At 43.7% G+C, this 22082-nt stretch overlaps 1 protein-coding gene across 10 annotated transcripts in view; it reads left to right on the plus strand.

The window, feature by feature from the left end:
* Positions 1–22082, plus strand: part of LOC110488851 (transcription factor COE3) — a 102332-nt gene that overhangs the window by 1389 nt on the left and 78861 nt on the right. For all 10 annotated transcript variants that reach the window (XM_036943002.2, XM_036943004.2, XM_036943006.2 and 7 more), the window contains exons 2-5: positions 10477–10633; positions 13072–13135; positions 14169–14224; positions 17900–17973. In XM_036943002.2, coding sequence (XP_036798897.1) covers positions 10477–10633; positions 13072–13135; positions 14169–14224; positions 17900–17973 — 351 coding nt within the window. The remainder of the gene's footprint in view (positions 1–10476; positions 10634–13071; positions 13136–14168; positions 14225–17899; positions 17974–22082) is intronic.

Raw genomic sequence — 22082 nt, forward strand, 5'->3', positions numbered from 1 at the left:
TATACTAAGTGTTGGCTAAACAATAAGAGCACCTCGAAGAGTTTGCAGCTGTCCCACTTGCAGAAGTTGGTTTGTGAAAGAAAGGCTTACAGAAAGAATCGCCGACATCATAGGCTGCAAGGTTTTGTGATGATAACGTGGATGTCCATGTAGGCTATTAATAACTTAGAATGTAATTATCAGATGTATATCTGATCTATGCGTAAAGCTGCATGCGTTAAAATATTAGACAAATTGTAAATATAATTCGTATAAGCAACGTAATCAAACCAGCTTGTTTATTCTCATTTTAAAGTATAGGCTACCTGGACACATTCAATTGAGTATGGCTCATTTAGGCTATAAGATGAACAGTATCTGTGTATCCTGCAGTTGTGGCCCTGTTGATCTCTTATGGGCGTACATGCGCTTTTGTAAATTATGGACGTGAATGAAGATTGATAATATGTTAACAGGTCCACTGTAAGTCTAGCGCAAAATAAGAATTGTTTTAATTTTGTATTAATTAAGTTAGGCCTATCTACAAGTGTTGTTTTAAGTTGATCAAAAGTAGAATTCAATTAAATGCACAGTTTTAAGATCTTAATAAATACAATTGATTATTTTCTCATTTAAATTATTTCATAAGTAAACTTGAATTGATTAAATCTTGAATTATTGAACAGTATTTGGTGTAAAAACACGAAAAGCATGGTGTGTATAATATTAATAATACGTGATAAGCTATATATCGCCTAGAAATATTGATGATGTGAGTGTTGGCGAGAAATTGATTTGGCTTCACTCAAAGTGTTAAAATAAATTACTTTAACTGACCTGAAATAATGTGGAGCAATAGGAAAGGGCGTACATGTGTTCCATATATATATACTGTATGTTACAGGAGAAGGTCAATTTGGGAAATGCCTCCACTTTCTTCTTTACATCGGATAAGAATTCTATATAGGCATACTGACAAATTACTTTTTGCTGAAACGTTTGTGTGAAAATCTTTTACCATTACCATCCAAAGTTGTCATCACGGAAAAAAATTGTCACGACAAGCATGCCCTGGCCCCTGCATTAATACAACAAAGGCTATAACATATTATGAGACCTGTGTTTATGATGTCTATTGATAATAACGATTTTATACATTATTAAAATGTAACAAAACTGTAAGCCCCTCAGTTGAGGTTAATGTTTGGTTGTCGGTTGTTGGCATCGGAAATATGTTATGATGCCCGGCGTTCACATTGCCGACAGTTGTCATATCTGGTTGCCTGAACTATTAAAAAAAACACAAAAAGGTTAAGCAGAGCAAGCATATCCTACTGTAGCCTACGTATACCATCTTACATGCTCAAAATGCTATTCGTTTCTTATTGCATTTTGAGCAGGCAAGATGAAACTACCAAATAGGCTCAGAGTTAGAGTATCGTTTAAGTGACCCCCAGTCCATCAGGATGCCGGGAGTGGTGGTATGGTGTCATGTTAAGACAACATCAGCACGTTTCAAATGAAACAAGAGGTCAAGAGATTAAGCATTTCATGAACTAGGCTAAAGACGTTTTTCCTGTGTTAGTTGTCATTCTGTCGCGCACACACATCCACCCGGGAGTTCAAGTCGGATAAGCGGGTCAATTGACACGTCCGGTGCTCACGGGTGAGCGCGTCGACACCATGTAATTTACGCTGGTTTTCTTACGGTGTCAATACATTTGTGAGTCCACAAACTGTCTTTCATGCGTTCACAATTTCCCTTTATTTATTTTGAGGGAAATATAAACCTGTCTGCTGGGTATCCATCCACATAGCATGTCAGTTTTAATAGTTGGTGTGCTCTGAATACTGCTTCCGCATTATGCTTAATTGAACTGAAATGCTTTAAACTCATGTGTCACACATTTATCATGTAACACAAAGAGAATTCATACTTGAATATTACTGTCAGGTGATCAACAGTATAAAGGCTATTGGTCAGTACTGGTTGACAGTTGCAGTAATTTGCCAAGTGTAGCTACATTTCAATTTGCATGAACTGTTATTCACTATACGGTGATAACTTATTTGATAGTGTTTAAAGTGCATCACTTTATATTACAGACAATATTGAAAATGTCAAACGCACACTTATCTAGATTAAGATATTGCAAAAATAAGACAGGTGGCTTTTAGTAGTGGCAGCACATTCATGTGTTATTACACTGGATATGACATTATTGGCAGAAACTATTTGAATGGTGTTCAATTATCATTATCTGAGACCATTGGCTCTAAGATTTGATCAAAATGAGTTTTTTTCCTTTTTAAAGCAATTCGTCAGATACTTCTCTTTCCCAGTGCGTAACAAGATTATGCATAGATCACCAGACAGCATGTTATTCTATGTGTAATGACACGAACATTTTCATTTAAAACTAGGCTACGTCTCTTGGTTCGGATGCTTGTGGTTTACTGCTTCCCATTGCAATACAATGTGTCTGTGTCATTTTGCCATGCAAATTGTTGAGTAAATATTTAACTCTCATGGACAAGTCATCTGAAGTCTAGCCGTCAACACTTCTATAGATGAAGCTCCACCCATTTGAGGTCTGACACATTGAGAGTTACCCGTACCCAACGTATACCATGCATGCCACAAAAAGTTTGATAAAACAACACATTCACCAAAAGTCATTCGAGGTGCAATGCCCAAACAGTGAGATTCTGTATGTCAAGTTACATTGCAGTAAGCAGTTGCACTTGTGCGTGTAGGTCAAGTAGATTTTTAGGGGGTATTGGAAAAGTACTCTGGAGAGCCTCTGGCCTTCTCTGGGTTCTGGAACTGTACTGTACATTCTAGATTTGCTTGCGTGTTGAAAAAACGGAACTGGAGACTAATAGTTTTGTTTAGCGCTCGGATGTGGTCGTGGATAGATCTGATATGGATAGTAAAGTGGCATTGCTGATTGAATGCGTAAATGGGTCACATTTAGAGACACTCCCCTAGCCTATGCCCACCACAACTGCCTCTCCTGATCTATCTCCCAAAACAGCCATTCCACTGAAGCGGGGAGAAGAGGGGTGTGTGTGTGTGACTAAGTGGACTGCACAACTGGGGAACAGATTTCACTTGACACTCCCCAGTTGCCACTGTAAAATCGAGCAAAGTGAATTATGTTGACCCTGTCTTTGTCTGCTAAGAGGAGGGGGGAACTTAATAAAGTGCAGGTTCCCAAGCTTAGCAGAAGACTGAGTGTTTAGTGTTCAGTGTGAGTGACCGGGGAGACTGATAGCTCAGGATTCTATATCCAGAGCTCAATCCGTCACTGCCTCAATCATTACCAGTCACCGGACTCAGAATATGGAGACAATACAGCCCATTGGCCCCAGGCATATGGGAAAGAGAAGCACATTTGTACGGACAGACATATTTGTCCTGGGTGGCAGTCATTCATATACTTGACATCACCACATGTCATCTTGGGAGAGATTTTGGTCCAAGGTTCCTTCAGTGTAAGCGGTCATCATTCACAATCACTCAGGTCAATGAACATGTCAGACCTGTTATTTCTTATTTTTAGAGAGCAAAATAGAGTTATTGTGAAATGGGCATTTCTCCCCTCTTCCCCCTATTAAATTCAACTAAATGTTACTGAGCCTTGTGGAGAAGTGTCAGATAGTTAAAACAAGACACCCACAGTGTATTCACCCTGTTGCAGCGTGTTCCTGTGAATTCTCTCTAACACGTTGCACGGCGGTGACACCACGGCGACTCGCTTAAATATATCTAGACACATGACTTAGCCTTCTCTTCATCTCACACTGCTAAATCTCAGCCACAGCGTCTCTGCCACCAGTTCATTGGATCCCGCAACAGAAACAAGTGTTTCTCGCCAGCTGCCCCTAAACGTGCAAACAATTAGTTGGCTTCTGCAAAGCCACCTACTTTGTGACCCCCATTAGAAGTGTGCCAGTGACCAGCTAATGGTTTCAGCTGTGGCCGTCTCATGAAGTTTGCAGAGGTATGTGTGTTGTGAGGACCAGGGTGCTGCTTTGATTCGCAGTATAGGGGCAGGTGCGCCACGGCTAAACCTGTAGCAAACATTGGACAGGGAGAAAGTCTAGTAAAAAATACTACTGCGGTCTGAGAAAATAGCTGACACCGTACAGTGAAAAACTCAAGGTGAAGATCTACTATGTATTTCTGCAGATGAGAGTTCACAGCTTTTTATCAAGTTTTTGGTGTGTGCTGTAAAGTAGCACATGACTGTGGTCTTGATAGAGTAAAAGTTGTTGTCCAATGATGGACTGGGCAATATTTTTTACATTTGACATTTTAGTCATTTAGCAGATGCTCTTATCCAGAGTGACTTACAGGAGCAATTAGGGTTAAGTGCCTTGCTCAAGGGCACATCGTCAGATTTGTTTCACCTAGTTAATGTTAGGTAAGTGTTTCCCCACATGTCTTGATTTGGATTTAGGTTTGAACTAAACACCATGTCTGTATCCGTCATCAGTGATACACTGGTTCTAGTTGAGAAAACAGACTAACTGTTGATGTTTGATGTTCATTTATGAACCCTAATTGTGTGTGTCATTTTTAATTGACACAGTCAGCTCAGAGAAACATTACCCCATTGGCTAAAAGCGGTGTAGTTGTCTTGCTGCAATTACCAAACAATCAGACGGAAGTGTTTTGACTGGGTGATACTATTTTTACAGTTCAGGAAAAAGGGAGCAGTGTTTCTGACATTTTGCACAACATGTGTGAGTGTACCAATTAGTACATTTTTACATTTGAGTCATTTAGCAGACACTCTTATCCAGAGCGACTTTTTTCACTCTTATCCAGAGCGACTTTTTGAGTAAGTGGACACATTTTCATTGGCCGTGGGGATCATCCGCATAACCCTGCCGTTGCAAGTGCCATGCTCTACCGACTGAGCAACACAGGATCATGTATTGTAAGTGTAAATAACAGTTGTGCCGTGGATCTACACTCAGCTCTGTGTGGGTGTTTACATGAGCTGCAGACTTGTCTGGATGGTTTTGTAAGCCAGTGACGTTTCAAATCCACTTTACAGTATTTCATGATCTTTGAAGAGATACTACTTTGTTTAGTATAGTCGTTTCTACTTTTCTGAGGCAGTAAGTCTCTAGTGATTTCAAATACCACTAGGGAGGTTAGATGAGTAGGAAGAGTGGAAGGGAAGAGTGGCTTTTGCATCGCTGAGGTGCAAAAACTATGTGTAAACTGTGATTTTTCAATCCCCTTTTTCCTTGAGAAGGAATGTATTATTCTTCTACATATAGCGACATCTCTTTTCTGATGACTGACACTTTCAATTGTGAGATTGTGAGATTGGGTTGCTCAGTGGTTTATAACACTGACTGGCCAAATCCTGCACTAGCTTTTGAATTCTAAACAGCATAGTGAGATTGCTCAGACAGATGTTCGACTATGATGCAGCCCATTGCTTAGGGATGGGATAGTTTGTTGGGACAGTTAAACTAGACTACTGCTCTCACTTCTCAAAGTTTGGCCTGCCAGAAACCTTTAAACCATTTTTTTTGCAAATCTTCTGTAAAAAAAAAATGTTAACAGTTTTGTCTGGAAAAACAAAGTTGATTTGGTCTGTCAAGTGAGTATATGATGTTTTCCATGATGGTGCATTTGTTTGGATTTCCAAAGGCAAAGTATTGTGGCTTTGTAACAACCCTGCAATACGTGGGTAATATTAAATGGTTGGTACTATATTGTGAGAGGGGAGAGAAGAAGAGAGGAGATGTCTAAGTGGGTATGGTGATAGGTTTCATCAGATGACAGAACTCCAGACTGAAAGAATCTGAGACTGTCCATTCTGCCTACTGAGGGTACGCACGCACGTACAGACAGACAGACAGACAGACAGACAGACAGACAGACAGACAGAGACAAAGGCGAGGGCTGTCCTCCTGCTGTGTTCTAGGCTTCCTCTCATTAGCTCATATTACACGGCTAATGAGAGCTAACCAAACAAGAGCTAGGGAGGGAGCGGTGCTACATCCCTGACTGGGCAAATGTATGCCAGAGTAATTGTGTATTGGCTGCATAAATTACACTCTTCCTTATACACACACACACACACACACACACACACACACACACACACACACACACACACACACACACACACACACACACACACACACACACACACACACACACACACACACACACACACCAGCATGTGCATATATTCATGTGACCCCCCGACATTTGCTGATGCAATTAGTGTAAGTCTGAAGCATCTAGATAGGTCAATGTTCCTTGCATTGGTTTTCCATGCTGTTCTATTCTGATATCTTCCCCCCTTTTACTATCTCCTTTGGTTTCGTCCTTGGCTGTATACTCAACATCTTCTCTGTGTTAGAACTCCTATAGCTTTGTCACCTACTGTTCACTCCAGGGACAAACCAAGTAGCAACCCAGAGAGGGGTGGCCGTATAACCACCACAGAGGTTGTGAGATTTACAGTTCCACTATTTATTAGATTAACACAGTGGCAGTAGGCCAGAGAGAGGAGATTTTTAATACTCTACGTGCATCCCATTTGTATAAACAAGGCGATGGTATATGGCTCATTAGGCCGTCCTGTAGGAAGCAGCCGGCCGCGCTGGTTAAAGACTCTGCCGCTTGGTCGGTCACACCCCATCACCCAGCTGATTAATGCTGGAGGGGTGCAGGGCCGTGTCCACGGTGCCCACTCTGGTGGCACAGGGGACGCTCTCTACCCAGGGGAGGGTGAGGGCGGTGGGGAGGGAAACCACTGATCGCTCCCTTAAAGCCAAAATGTGGAAGATTTACCAGATGCTCATGGGTACTATTACACAGCCAAATGCAGAACAATATATTTGTATGCACGTACATGCACACGCACACATGCAACTGCATACGTTTATTCGCAAACACGCACGGACACACACATTACAGTCAACAGTGTCCAGTATATTGACAGGGCCCTTTTCCTGCGTGTTCATTAGTTGATAATCTCAGAGCAGGAGTCTCAGTGTTTAATATCTATTTCCCGGAAGTGTGCAGGCCCTCTAGCTGTGAATACTTCAGCCCTGGGTTACATTTTTCATTTATCATAATTAGAATTTGCTGCATTGCATTAAGCCAATACTGCCGAAGCCTGCATGCTTTGACTAATGCTGCATGGCAGAATGCTGGACCTTTAAAAATAATAATTTCTGGAAGATGTAAAATTATTCTCAGAATTTTGTAGTCTTTTTTTATTGATAACCATTAATTTCTAGTCGTTAAAACCACTAGTCAAAATCTTTTTGAATGCGCTAGTGCAGGGATCATCAACTAGATTCAGCCGCGGGATGATTTTTTTGGGGGGGCCTGAACGTAATTCCAAATCATTTGAAGACTGCAAATTAACCGTATGAAACCCAAACAGATATAGTATTTGATTGAAACATAATAATTTCAAACTTTGTTTACATTTGTATATGTTCGCGTGTGTTTTTATTATGCGTGGGAATACTTGGGAACAGATTTCCAAAATTAAAATCACTTGGAGTTGATTTCCTGGTGTTTTTACAGTAGTTTATGTCCAACAATGATAATTCCACAAAAAAAAAATGTTTTATTTTATTTCTGCCCCAAAAACTTGGGGGGCCAAATAAAACCATCAGCGCCGCCAGTTGGGGAACCCTTCTCTAGTGACTTTATATCAAATGTACCAGCCCATGTTAAACCGACTAATTCAGTAAACTTACTGTCCTGTTTGGAGCATTAATATCAGCCACAGAATATACATAGGCATTAGGTGTCAGATGATTGTGTTGAGAGTGGACAACCTGATAGTTACGGCTTCACGCGTGATCTTCCCCTTCAGCGTTTACAGAGGGAAAGTGTCAAAGCACATGCAGAGTGGAGCTCCGTCAGAAGAGCTGTTAGCTGTATTTGTTGTCCGTCTGTCTGTTGGCCTCTGATTTACACCCAGCCTCTGTAGTAGAAACCTGTGTGCCATCAATACTCTTTTTATTATACTGAGTGCCTCTGCCGTGCACTACAGGCCGCAGCGGCCAAGCATAAATGGATGCGGCTGTAATTAGCATAATTGAAATAATAACGCTAACAAGCTTTCTTTGTCGATGGAGTGCGGAGAGATCTGAATGTGCTGAGACTGGCTCTGGCACAACCGCTGTGGCTGGAGTTCTCAACGTATCCCCAATGTTCTGGCGTGGCTTCGTAATTGGGGTAATGGTGTCGAAGGGGGGTTTATACATGTAGTTGGAGGTGGGAACTGATATTGTGGGAAGTGATATGGCTCAAGTCTTGTTTTCATTGTTATAGGTAGGTAAGTATACTGTTGTGGTTGTTTACATTAAGATTACTATGTAGGCCATGGCAGTAGTACGGTCAGTAGTACGGTCACCAAATGTTTGTGTCAGATAATTCAATTTAAAATATCATGGGATTTCCCTCTTTTTTGTTAAATCTTTAGGCTTGGGAAACACAAAAAATATACTTTTTATAGGTTTTGTAAGGAGGGTACGCTAGAGAGGAAAAAGGGCCTCTCAGTCACACAGTTAATATTTAGCAGCACAGAAACCATGATTTCACTTTGGCCCTAGCTAGCCTCTCTCTTGCTCTATCACTCTCTCTCTCTCTCTCTCTCTCTCTCTCTCTATCTCTCTCTCTCTCTCTCTCTCTCTCTCTTCTCTCTCTCTCTCTCTCTCTCTCTCTCTCTCTCTCTCTCTCTCTCTCTCTCTCTCTCTCTCTCTCTCTCTCTCTTTATCTCACCCCCCCCCCCCCCAATGTAAAACTCCATCCTCCCTTGTGCAACCTTCTGTCTTTGCGTTTTCAGAACTCAGAGTCCAGGAATTAGCTTTCAACAAACTGGGTTACAAATGAGGCATTAAGCATCGGTAATAGGGGTGCAGAAAGGTCACGCCTGTATTAATCTAGCATCTGGGGAATATATCCATGAGCGCAGAGAGAAAGCAACCAGGCAACTTTCCAAAAACAATCTCTCCGCCCCCCCAAGACAAATGCAGCACATGAATAAATATTTTTACATAACTGCTTTGTGTTTGGAATCTCTTATTGCGCATGGCTATTTGTTGAGTTAGTGTCGATGAATGAGATATCAGCCACCGAGTTCAACAGAGATGGGTACTAAAGCATTATATTACTTCAATGTTCCATTGATTTAACTATAGAGCTCCTATAGCCAGCCGCCTGCAAGGGTTTGTTTATATATTTGGATCTGTCATTGCATTTAAAAAGCAATTACGCTCATGTATCCTTGAACATTTTCCTGAATGAGGAATTGATTTTATGATAAAAAAATTGGTTTATTTTGAAGCAATGAGATGTTCAGAGACGGATCTTACTCAAAGAGTAGCTTTCATGGCGTCGAGCAGTTATGCACAGTCTTTTAGAGCACATGTTGAAATGCACAAGGTACCTGTAAAGTAAATCAGTCCATTTCACTGGGTTAACACACGGCAATCTTTCCTGTCATTTATTTTCTTCACATGAAGACATGATTCAGCACCATTTTGTTTGTACATATGTTGATGCCCGTTTCCAGTTTTGTTTTATTTTGTACGTTTCTGTCTGTGTAGTGTCAACACAGACATCCTCCCTCTCTAAAACAATCGTGAAAAGGGTTGAGTGTGTGTGTGTGTGTGTGTGTGTCTGTCTGTCTGCGTACGCCTAGTGTGTGGAGGTCTTTTACTCTTCAGGCCCAGGGGATGCAGGGCAAAGTGGAGTGAGTTTGACTGACAGGTCAGGGAAAACTGGAGTGGCGCGTTTGCCAAGTCGAATGGTGCCCCACAGCGCTTGGCACGAACAGAGGCAGACGCTGCCTTCTGGGGTCCCCGCTACCCAGCCAAAAATCACATTGTTGAGGTGGTCGAGGAGACAAATAACACAAAGGAACGCGTGGCACCCACAGGGAACGTGAACATAGGGCCAAGTGCCTTTCATTTATCGCGCTCTCTCTCTCTCTCACGACTCCACTGCTCTCTCTCCTTCTTCTCCTTATCTGTGTTGTAGTATAATTCATTTTGTTTCAAGAGATGTTCTTTTTTGGGGGGTAGTTGGTATTGATATAGTAGGTGTTGACCTGATGAAGATTGATTCTTGTCAGAACAATTCAAATGTTTTGAAACACCTCAAAGTGTAGGTTTCGTTAAATGAAACCGATGGCTGTATAGTAATAATTATCAGGACTCTGGGCCCTATTCAATCCCAACTACTCCAGGGTTTCTTCTTTGCAAGGCAGCATACTTGAATTATTGGAATGCTGCACATGCAATTTTCTTTTTGTTTCACACAGTAAACAGCATTTGTTTTACCCACAGAAACAGCTTGTGATTGAATAGCGCCTGCTGTGTTTAGAATTGCTATGGTGGCCCTCGTCTCCACAGTACTAACCAAATGTCACCCTCCTCTCGCTCCCATTTTCTCTCCCCCTATCCCCCTCTCTGTCGTTCTACTATCTATAGCGGTGTAGGTCTGGCCCGGGCTCACTATGAAAAACAGCCCCCCTCGAACCTGCGCAAATCCAACTTCTTCCACTTTGTGTTGGCGCTGTACGACCGACAGGGCCAGCCCGTGGAGATTGAGAGGACCTCCTACATAGACTTTGTGGAGAAAGACAAAGTAAGACCAACACACACAAAGGGGAATGGGGAGGAGGGCGTGTGTGCCAGGTATAGCTGGCATTGGGGGTAAAAGGGTGGCACTGGCGCTGGGATCAGTGCTATAGCACAGTGATGCTTTGAAACATGTAGCACACAAACTGTGGTCACATTCATTTTTCTTCATGTCAAGTCAAGATCAATATTCTTTCCTTATACTGTTAATTGATTTATTATATACGCTGCAATGTAATGTAATGCATTTCTTTAGTGAATTAAATTTGTATGAATTCTATATCTTTGCATTATGATATTATTGAACAGAATTCTATTATATTATATATACACTCATTTGATTATATTGATTTCAATTTATTATAATTTCATAAACTTAATTTTACAAAAAAAAGTAAGATAATATACTTTATGTAGAACATATATTGATTATGTCCACCTCATAAATAAAGATATTGTATGTTTTTATTTAACTGAGTTCCATATTATAAGTATCTTTTGTAACTCATTCAATACTAATTCAAATTATTTTGAGAAAGTACATTCATGAGAAAAGCTTTTGAGATTTCTTACAAAAACTAAAACTTGGAAATAACTGAGACATGGAAAGATTGTAATCTAGAAATACAGAGAGCTGGTTGTGCATAGAAATCATTCAGATATAGAAGCACTTGCAGTTTCCAATTAACCTGTTGGGGGGCAGTGATGAGCAGAAGGCAGAAAAGCTTGAATGAAAGAAGTTTTGATTCCGCTTTAAATCAGACATTAAAGGTACTATTTTTATTTAAGGAATTTTGATGATGAGGTTACATCTATTTTTTACAATGTAATTTTATTTTAATTAACAATACAAGATAAAGAGAAAATATGATGATCCTCTTATGAAAGGCATATTTGAAAATCCTTTGTTTTCATTTTAAGCAGTCATTTGAAATGTCATTTCTTGTACATTCCTTTGTTGTCTACAGCCTCTTTTCTATGAGTGTATGGCTACCTATCTGTCTCTGTTCTGTTGTATTGTTCAGCTGTACCTGTGCTCTCAGTGTTATCGGTAACCTACTTCTCTACCTGCCGCCTGGGCTGTTCTGCCGTGCTGCCGGGGGGTTGTTCTCAGTAAAAGGTTACAGAGAACAGCTCCGCCCACGGTCAGGAGGGACGGCAGCCAGCTGGCATGGTCGCTCCTCCCGTCCTCCCTGCCCATTCACCTCTGCCTTGACCTCCAGCCTGCCCCTGGGCCCCTGCCAAGACTCCACGGCACATTTGGCACCGCTCAGCGAAGGGGAAGGAGAGAAATACAGAGAGAAAGAGAGAAGGAGAGATAGAGGGATACAGAGAGGAAGAGAGAGTGGGAGAGAGAGACAGAGGGGAGCGGATGTGGCCTCTCTCCTGGTGCCTGCCCGTTGAAGAGGTGACACAAGATCAGGGAGAGTGACTTGGCCCACCTGGAAGCAGAGGTCATCGGTGACCGTGGCAACCAAAGCTAACAGGCCACTGTCACCTAGGCAATGTCTCCTCTCTCTTACGGCATCTCTCTGTATAGTTGTGGTAACAGTGTTGTTTTTCCCTCAGCCACAGTGTTGTTTTAGTTCCTACGTAAGTTTGCCCTTTTGTCGTTGCTGTTTGATTTATTCCTGGCTGGACGATACAACAGTTAGGCAGCTGGTTTGTTGTGTGCGTGTCAGCAAGGGGAGTTGGAGGAAAGATTAAGATTCCATGTTGTATCTCACTATGGCCCTGCGGTGGGAATTTGGGCCTAGCCAAGTATTCTAAAATAGCAAGGGCTTAGCAACTTCAGAAGTATAACTCAATCAGAGAATGGTATGGATTATCCTCAGGGTTCATGGGATTAATATTGTGTTTTTAAAGACATTAATCCCCAGAATTATCTTCCTGATTATAAAAAACTAGTAGATATCACAAAGGTTCACGTTAATTAATATGTTTTCAGTTGCTTACCATTATTAGAGTGACATGTTATTGTGGACACACGGGCACTGTGATTTACCTTAACTAACAACCTTCTAGTTGCAAATTAATTTGACCTAAACTGAAACCTCAAGGTAATAACAGTGTTGTTACAGCAAATAACAATGCTGGTTGGTCCATTGGCCTCTTATGGGATGTAAGTTTCCTCTTCAGATGATCCCTACTTGTGGATGCAGTATTAGTCTGGGAAGTCCCTGTGACATAGGAGTTGGGATCAAGATCAGGACTTGTGGCTCAACATCTGCTTGGATTAGGACTGGGGCGTTGGTCTCGTTGGACATTTTCAGTGATAGAGTAGATTGAGGCAGACAAGCGTAGATTAGGAAGGCATAGTTTTGAGATATTTGATTACGTACAAGACAGCAGTGGGTTGCAGTGGGTTGCCTTTGGTTCGGGGTGTCACCTCAAAAGCTGCGAGACATTTTGATCATTTTCTGTGCTTGTCTTTGACTCTCTCAGGAGTACAATGGAGAGAAGACCAACAACGGCATCCATTACAGGCTACAGCTCCTTTACAGTAACGGTAAGACCACGATAATCCCTCCAAACATATTGCAGAGTTCTCTCTCTTCTCACTACTCTCTGTGGACAGATTAGTTTTATCACTTCCAGGAAAAACAACATGAAATAAAAAAGACAACACTAACATAAGTGGTAATCCTTATCACATCTGGAATAGTACTTGACGACCACCAGATCCTAAAGTCTGTTTTGGTCATCGGGGAAAATACTTGAAATTTTAACACTGATCTGTGCTCATTGAAAGAGCACTGCTTCGACCGGCATGGATTTTTGTTTTGAGACCATATCGTGAGAGGAGACAGAAGACTCAACTGGTTGGTGTTCTGTACAATTCAACAGTAACCTAAATATGTAGTAGATATTTTTTAAAGCACACAGAAACGGTGAGAAAACACCGAAGCCTGACACAATTACAGGCAACAACTAGCAGTTTTCCATGATCCTTTTTGAATAACCCTGTCATGTTTATGTCATATTTACGCTCTGTTGCATAGCTAATAAAAGACAAGCAATCATGGCTGATGTTTAATTTGTTTGTGAGTGAGAATGCCTTGTTATCCTAGAGGAAAAAGGCAGCGGGAGCGAGGAGAGCTCGGCAGTTGCAACCGGGAACGCAATAAATAATAAAAAAACTCAGGAGAACAGACTTTTGCTGAGGGGGGTTAGAAAATCTTGGTCTACATGAGAAAATCTTGGTCTACAAGCACGACAGAAAACATAAAATACACTATGGGGACACAAATAATAACCGAATTCATTTAGAAGACATTATTCGATATCAGTATTTTATGTTATTCTTTCTGTGCAAGAAGTGAATTATCATTTTAGGCTGATGTTTATATCGTTGTTGCTCAAGACATTTCATTTGGCTAAACCACACAGCAACTTCTATGCAAATGATTTACAGAGTAAGATGACGTTAAAATGGTTATTCTGTCAATGGATCTTAACATTTCAACATACCATATTGGTGTCATGTATTATTACATTGTAATTGCAGGACATCTAATACATATTTGTGTTGTGTTTTGCAGGCATCAGGACAGAACAAGATCTGTTTGTACGGTTGATAGACTCCATGACCAAAGTGGTGAGCATTCTCCTTACACTGTAAATCGTACTGCAACCCACCACCTATTTTGTACATAATGTAACATGAGTAAACCTATCCGTTCTGGGATTTGAACCCATGAACACAGACAACCTTCAGTCATTTCATCTGCTGAGCTAAAGTACTATCAATTTACTGTACCCCGGTGGCAAATAATTAGTCTTGACCAGTCAGATTAGAAGACATAGGGGCAGCTGACACCAATGTAGCAACCTGGCTCCACCACACACTGTATTGTATACTCCTCCCCATCCACCCATCCTCCCTATCCCTATCCCCAGCGAACCCACCCTCCCTATCCCCAGCCCACTAGGCCATCCCTATCCCCAGCCAACCCACCCTCCCTATCCCCAGCCCACCAGATCTTCCCTATCCCCATCCCACCCACCCTCCCTATCCCCAGCCCACTAGGCACTCCCTATCCCCAGCCCACTAGGCCCTCCCTATCCCCAGCCCACTAGGCCCTCCCTATCCCCATCCCACCCACCCTCCCTATCCCCAGCCCACTAGGCCCTCCCTATCCCCAGCCCACTAGGCCCTCCCTATCCCCAGCCCACCCACCCTCCATATCCCCAGCCCACTAGGCCCTCCCTATCCCCAGCCCACTAGGCCCTCCCTATCCCCAGCCCACTAGGCCCTCCTATCCCCAGCCCACTAGGCCTTCCCTATCCCTATCCCCATCCCACCCATCCTCCCTATCCCCAGCCCACTAGGCCCTCCCTATCCCCAGCCCACCCGCCCTCCCTATCCCCAGCCCACCCACCCTCCCTATCCCCAGCCCACCAGGCCCTCCTTATCCCCAGCCCACCAGGCCATCCCTATCCCCAGCCCACCTACCCTCCCTATCCCCAGTCCACCAGGCCCTCCTTATCCCCAGCCCATCAGGCCCTCCCATTGTCGCCATGTCAGGCTGTCACAGATCGATGCGGCAACCAGGTCCTCGACAAAGCGTCAGCCACGGAAACCAATCAATAGCCCTTAATGTGCTACAGCGACGGCGCGCTGGAGACAATAATCCTGACAACAACACGAGCAGATTTCTACCACGGGTGCGCCACTCAAATCCCTCCCTCCTGCCTAGACTTGGACAGACAGACATGCAGACTTTGCATACTGTAGTGTGTCCTCCTGCAGACAGGCAGCCCTGTAGCTGCCAGTGGGGGGCCCGCGTCTATTGATTGGCTGTTGTGTGTTAGAAGCCTCTTCTCAGACACTCCTATTGGCAAATTCAGCTGTAATAATGTATGGAATGCATTTACCTGGAAGGCGGTATGTGGCACACAATAGGAATACAAATAATCTCACTTTAATGGTGAATGTTTGGGCAAATATCTGTTTGATATCTCCCCTCAATCTGCCCTGTCATCCTCCAAAAAGCTGAATCTTGAGTCTTGACCTTTTTTGACATGGTGGTATTACTCACACACCGTCATGAAAACTCTTAGACTAGCTCCAGGGGGTGGAGCGGCTACTTGAATCAGAAATTATGATGTATAAATATCGACCCGATACCCCCACATCTTCTCTCCTCCCTCCTCCTCACACACATTCCCATTCTCTCGTCCCCATCGAAATCCCCACCCCTTCTGGCGAAATTGGACGATTTTAATATAGAGGAAGGGAGGCTGGGAGGAATCAATAATGCAGAAGTGGTCGTTATCCTAAAAGTATTGTCCCCTTGGGGTGTATGTGTGTGTGTATGTGTGTGTGTGTGCGTGCGTCCGTGCTTGTCGGGGGCAACTGACCACCTAGGTGGACGAGGTAGGGTTAGGTCATTGGGTGAGTGAAAGGAGTGGGATAAAGCAATCCCTCCATCCCTCCGGCAGCGGAGGTATAGAGAGAATGAAGGAGGGAGCAGCTCCTCTCAGTGGTCATTCGTCATCCAGGGCCGACATGACAGCTCCAGTGAAGGATGCCCAGGAGGTGGCATTTCTCTTACGGCGCCTAGCACGGCCATCTGTCTGGGAGGGGTGCAGGGGTGGACGGGTGGAGGACCGGCCTGGCCGTTCTACAGCACGTGGCCTTCCACTACAGGAGGGCTGCCCTGTCAACGGCCCCCTCCATCTTCAGTCTAGCCTCCTATTAATAATCAAATCAAACAACATTTTATTGGTCACATACACATGGTTAGCAGATGTTAATGTGAGTGTAGCGAAATGCTTGTGCTTTCAGTTCCGACCATGCAGTAATATCTAACAAGTAATCTAACAACAACTACCTTATACACACAAGTGTAAAGGAATGAATAAGAATATGTACATAAAAATATATGGATGAGTGATGGCCGAACGGCATAGGCCAGATGCAGTAGATTGTATAGAGTACAGTATATACATATGAGATGAGTAATGTAGGATATGTAAACATTATATAAAGTGGCATTGTTTAAAGTGGCTAGTGATACATTTATTACATCCAATTTTTAATTATTAAAGTGGCTAGAGATTTGAGTCAGTATGTTGGCAGCAGCCACTTAATGTTAGTGATGGCTGTTCAACAGTCTGATGGCCTTGAGATAGAAGCTGTTTTTCAGTCGCTTGGTCCCAGCTTTGATGTACCTGTACTGACCTCGCATTCTGGAAAATAGCGGGGTGAACAGGCAGTGGCTCAGGAGGTTGTTGTCCTTGATGATCTTTTAGGCCTTCCTGTGACATCAGGTGGTGTAGGTGTCCTGGAGGGCAGGTAGTTTGCCCCCGGTGATGCGTTGTCCAGACCTCACTACCCTCTGGAGAGCCTTATGGTTGTGGGCGGAGCAGTTGCCGTACCGGGTGGTGATACATCCCGACAGGATGCTCTCGATTGTGCAGCTGTAAAAGTTTGTGAGTGTTTTAGGTGACAATCCGAATTTCTTCATCCTCCTGAGGTTGAAGAGACGCTGCTGCGCCTTCTTCACAACGCTGTCTGTTTGGGTGGACCATTTCAGTTTGTCCGTGATGTGTACGCCGAGGAACTTAAAACTTTCCACCTTCTCCACTACTGTCCCGTCGATGTGGATAGGGGGCTGCTCCCTCTGCTGTTTCCTGAAGTCCACGATCATCTCCTTTGTTTTGTTGACTTTGAGTGAGAGGTTATTTTCCTGACACCACACTCCAAGAGCCCTCACCTCCTCCCTGTAGGCCGTCTCGTCGTTGTTGGTAATCAAGCCTACCACTGTAGTGTCGTATGCAAACTTGATGATTGAGTTGGAAGTGTGCATGGCCACGCAGTCATGGGTGAACAAGGAGTACAGGAGAGAGCTGAGAACGCACCCTTGTGGGGCCCCAGTGTTGAGGATCAGCGGGGTGGAGATGATGTTTCCTACCCTCACCACCTGGGGGCGGCCCGTCAGAAAGTCCAGGACCCAGTTGCACAGGGCGAGGGTTGAGCAACACTTTTTTTTTACAGTCCTGTTTTAGCTGGTTTTTACCTCGTAGTTACAGTGGGACTTACTCTAATAAATTGTCATCCATTTCTGTTGTAGTTATTTAGCAGGCACTGATAACTAACACATGCACAAAGCCTTTCCAATAATATGTAGTCAGAACCTTTACAGGGCTATGATCAGGAATTGTACAGGGCAAGCGCAAGTTTGAGTACAGTGACCCAAAAAAGACTTGTACGATTCTCATAAGGCTAAACACACATTAATACCTGCTGCTCTCTTCTTCTCCTCAGGCGATCCTCTACGAGGGCCAAGACAAAAACCCAGAGATGTGCCGCGTCCTTCTCACCCACGAGATCATGTGCAGGTGAGTGCCACTCTATAATCAACTGCTAACCAATAGGGCCCATGCAGCATTTAAAGGGATACGCCACCCCAAAATCAAGGGTCCACGGATCCTTCTGGTTCATATAGCAGAATCTACGTACACATATTATTAACTCCAGGCCATTTCCTGGCAAACATTTACATTGGGGTGAACTTTCACTCTAAGTGATCATCACAAGGCTCAAGGTTACCTCAGCCGCTAGTCTGGCTGACTTCCATACGTCTAAAGTCCCATTGGTCAAAATCAGTGAATCAGTGAATTGCATACATGAAGGAGCTTCCTAATTCCTCTATATTTTTGGGCTCCAGGTATACCTTTTCGTGCTATATGCATCTCACTATACAGCCCTATAGGTTGTCCTCATTAAATAAGTATATTTGGATTGAAGACCATGCTGAGTACTTATCTGCCCACTGTGTGTCTGCTGGATGGGGGCCCATGTTAATGGGGGGGGGGGGGTTATGTGTGTGTGTGTTCTGATCGAGATTGGCTGGGAACAGGTCTGTCGGGGGGTTGGTTGGAGCCTGGTAGGAGTGAGTGTTAATTATGCAATACAGGAAGTATGTGCGTCCCGCCCTGGACGCTGGGGGGTTGAGGAGCTTCACGCCTTGGCCCACAAGAAGCCTCAGCTGGGTACACTAAAAAGAAGAGGGAGGAGGAGGCGGTTGAGGTCGACTCTGCCTTTTGTCTTTTCCACTGACTCAGTCATCACTGTTGGAACCCAGTTGCCTATGTATTATTTTGCTATGTAAACAAGAGCAATTCATGCAAAACCTGAATCTGGAAGTTTCTGGGGTAAGAACGCGAGAGCATTCTCCTAGCACTGTGAGAAGAGACTTTTTGATTGGTTGGATCAATAAAAAAAATATTTACAGGTCCAGAAACAAAGAAACATTCAGCTGGGTGTTTATTAAAGTTCTTACAGCGCCGGAAGAATGATGATTTGTCCCACCATGGAAACTTTTTAAATTCCGTTGAAAACGGTTGATATCGAAGATGTGAGGAATTCTTTGAGAGACGGACCCATTGTCTCTTCCTTGGAGATCCCCCCCTCGGATACGAGGCTTCATTTTCATAATGACGGTTCCACTCGGCGTCGGTCATTAAGTGATTGAGTGCGATTATTAACCATCATTCCCCTGATGAAAGGCGTCTTCGCATTGGCTAATGAGAAGGGGATGAGAGACACGCTCTCTTTCTTCATCTATCTCTATCTCCCCTTCTGTCTCCCAGGTGACAGGGACGTGGTGGTTGAGGTGTCTTTATCTAGTCCTGCCTGGTGTTGCTACCTGGCTCGCTGCTGTATAAAGTAACACACTCAACCTGCAGAGGAAGTATACTGTAGCAGCTGGTAGGGACCTGCTCAGGCATGGCCATGTGGTCCCTGGTGGTGGCACATGCTAGTTCTGCTTGGAGGCTTGTACCTTTTTCTAGAACTCTCTGAAGACAGAGGAGTTTTCTCATCTTAGAGTTAAAAGCACTGAACCACCTGAGAGGTTTACAATTGAAAAGATTTTCAACAAGTTTGTTAGTTGTTAATTAGATAGACATGACAAAGTTATAGATTGTAGGATCAAAATGGAAGAACTTGTACTGAACTTTGCGTAGCCCTTTTATTTACAGTGTTTTAAAAGGCCTTTATTTAAGCATCAAAATATCACTGCTTGACATACACAAACATATTAACTTAAAGGAACGTTATATCGTTTTTGTCCTTCTTTGAGCGATGTTCTATTGGGTTCCCTGGGTCATTTCATGTTTTCCTGTGTAAAGCAGGCAGAAATACAGGAAATTACCCCGGGAATCGATAGAACATCACTCAGAGGCATTCAAAATAGGTACATTTTTCCTTTAAATATGTCAGTAGTTGATTAGTAAGTGGATTTAATTGTCACTACATTCCACTTAATGTGACTTGCATTGGCTCGTGATACCAACACAGCATTTCCCCCATTCTTTAATTTGAGACCAGCTCTTCCAAAATCACCAAATGGGGCTGTGTGATAGTCAGTTGGCATGGGCCAGTCATCGGAGGACTGTACCATGGACTGGGCTCTGTGCACTAGCCCCGGTGCCAGGCTGGAAGAAGGCACGCCGTGTGAGAGAGAAAGGCTTGCCACGGGCGTCGTCTCCCAGCCAAGCCGGCTGCCTGCCTGCCTGGCTACCGCATATGATTAGGTCTGGCCACGGACCTCATGTTTGGGCTGGGTAATTACAGCACTTGCCCTTTGAAAACCAGCCTTCCATTGACAGCCATTCACTGTGTTCGCGTCTTATCACAGGCCTGTGATCCAACAGACTGGCTCTGTTCCCCCTCCCTCTGATGCCCATCTTCAGGTTCCTCAGGGAGCCTTTGAAGGCTTCTCTTGTTTTTTAAAGCTAAACTCTGATAGTTCAGCTTCGAACAATGCTGAGACAACCTGGTTTGGTGCTTAAGTAGATTCCACTTGTGGGGATCATTTGAAGTGGGCCTGGCTGGCTGGAGAGCCAATGGTAATGATGCTATTGACCAAGGCCTGGTGCCTATCTGGGGCTAAAACTGGCACGCCAGGCTCACTTCTTATTGTTGATCCGGTGTGGGTCTTTTTTTTAGCTATATCGACAAATCTTCAAGTAGGCTACAGTATCTGTGATTTTGGCCTCTGTTTCTGTGCTGTGGAACTCGCTAGACCAGCACTGCCCATGCTCAGGCTCATGGCTTGAGTACTATTTTTCAGCTGTAGCTGAAGACACCATAGTAACGTTGACTGGATATCCTGTACTATATCTCGGCTGTAGCTGAAGAAACCATAGTAACACTGACTGGATATCCAGTGTTGTTGTCTTGTGGGGCTCATCTGACTCACTGGTCTGTGTTCTCAGTCATTAGCTAGCCGGGGTGTTAGCCTGCTCGGGCCCGGGGGGGAAACGTCATTAAGGCGGTATTGTGGACGCTCAGCCAAGGTTTGTTTTCGTGTGCGAAGGGCGCCGGGTCCCCCGAGGGGCCCGGCAGTGCTCCTGGGGTCCAGTTTGTTTATAACACTTCTTTCTCAGTTTGAGGAGGTTGTCACCACAGCAGCACCATTGGGTTTCCAATGCTAATTGGTCTCCTGGAACTTTGCTAATGGTTCCAAGTAGCTGGGGGAATAAATTATTGTGGCACGCTCTATGGCAACAGTCACACACACACAAAGACCAGGCAAGAAAACAGTGCTCAGTTTGTTTTTCTTCTACTTACAGATCAAACGATGTGATAAATGATTTATAAACTGGGTTCATTTGGCATTCGGTGGCTCGATTTGAAGCTTGTTTGTCAAATGGCAATTTGATTCATGACAGCATGGGGTGAGTGTGTAAGCATAATTGGTCCTCAGCAGGTCATGCAATATGATTCATTTGTAAGAATAAGAGGGTTTGTTTCAATTACCTTTAGAATAACACATTTCTATTAAAATGGGACCTAAGTTACCGTAACAACCAGCAGAATCAGGACTCCCATTTCAATTTAGTCACTACATGAAACAACAGATTTTGAACATAAATGTACAAAATGCATATGTTGAATCTCAATAAATGTTCTGAATCCAATGTAATTATCACTAAATGGACTGCTAACTACTAGAAAGTAGTTCCACTACCAACAAAGCATTGTGTGAACGGAAAGCCCCTCTTTCAGTTCATACAATGTAATTACGCTAGCTTCAATCCGAATGAATGGGAAAACAATCCCTACACCCAATGTCCACCAGATGCATATGCATTTTGTTTGGCCGGATGTCTGGCCCACCTTTTTCGTACGTTACGCACATGTGCCTCACTTTTCATCCAGCTAAAAGCTAGCCAGCTAATGATCGCACGGTAAAGCAATGCACAAGTTGAACATATTGAAGCACGCGGCCTAGTGGGGCACCCCCAATGTAACGTTGCGGACTGCTCCATTGAAAATGAAAGACTTCCACCAGAACGCAAAGAGTTTGATGCATCTGGTGGTCACGAGGCGTCATTGTCCACCATTGCATGGCGACCAACCACCACAGAAGAGCACATTTGGCTGAATTCAGACCCCCTTCTGAAACGGCATGCCACCACATAAGCAGTGGGTAGGGGCA

The sequence above is a fragment of the Oncorhynchus mykiss genome, chromosome 14 (genome assembly GCF_057628025.1).
Source record: "Oncorhynchus mykiss isolate SJ-2025 chromosome 14, ASM5762802v1, whole genome shotgun sequence".
NCBI lineage: Eukaryota > Metazoa > Chordata > Actinopteri > Salmoniformes > Salmonidae > Oncorhynchus > Oncorhynchus mykiss.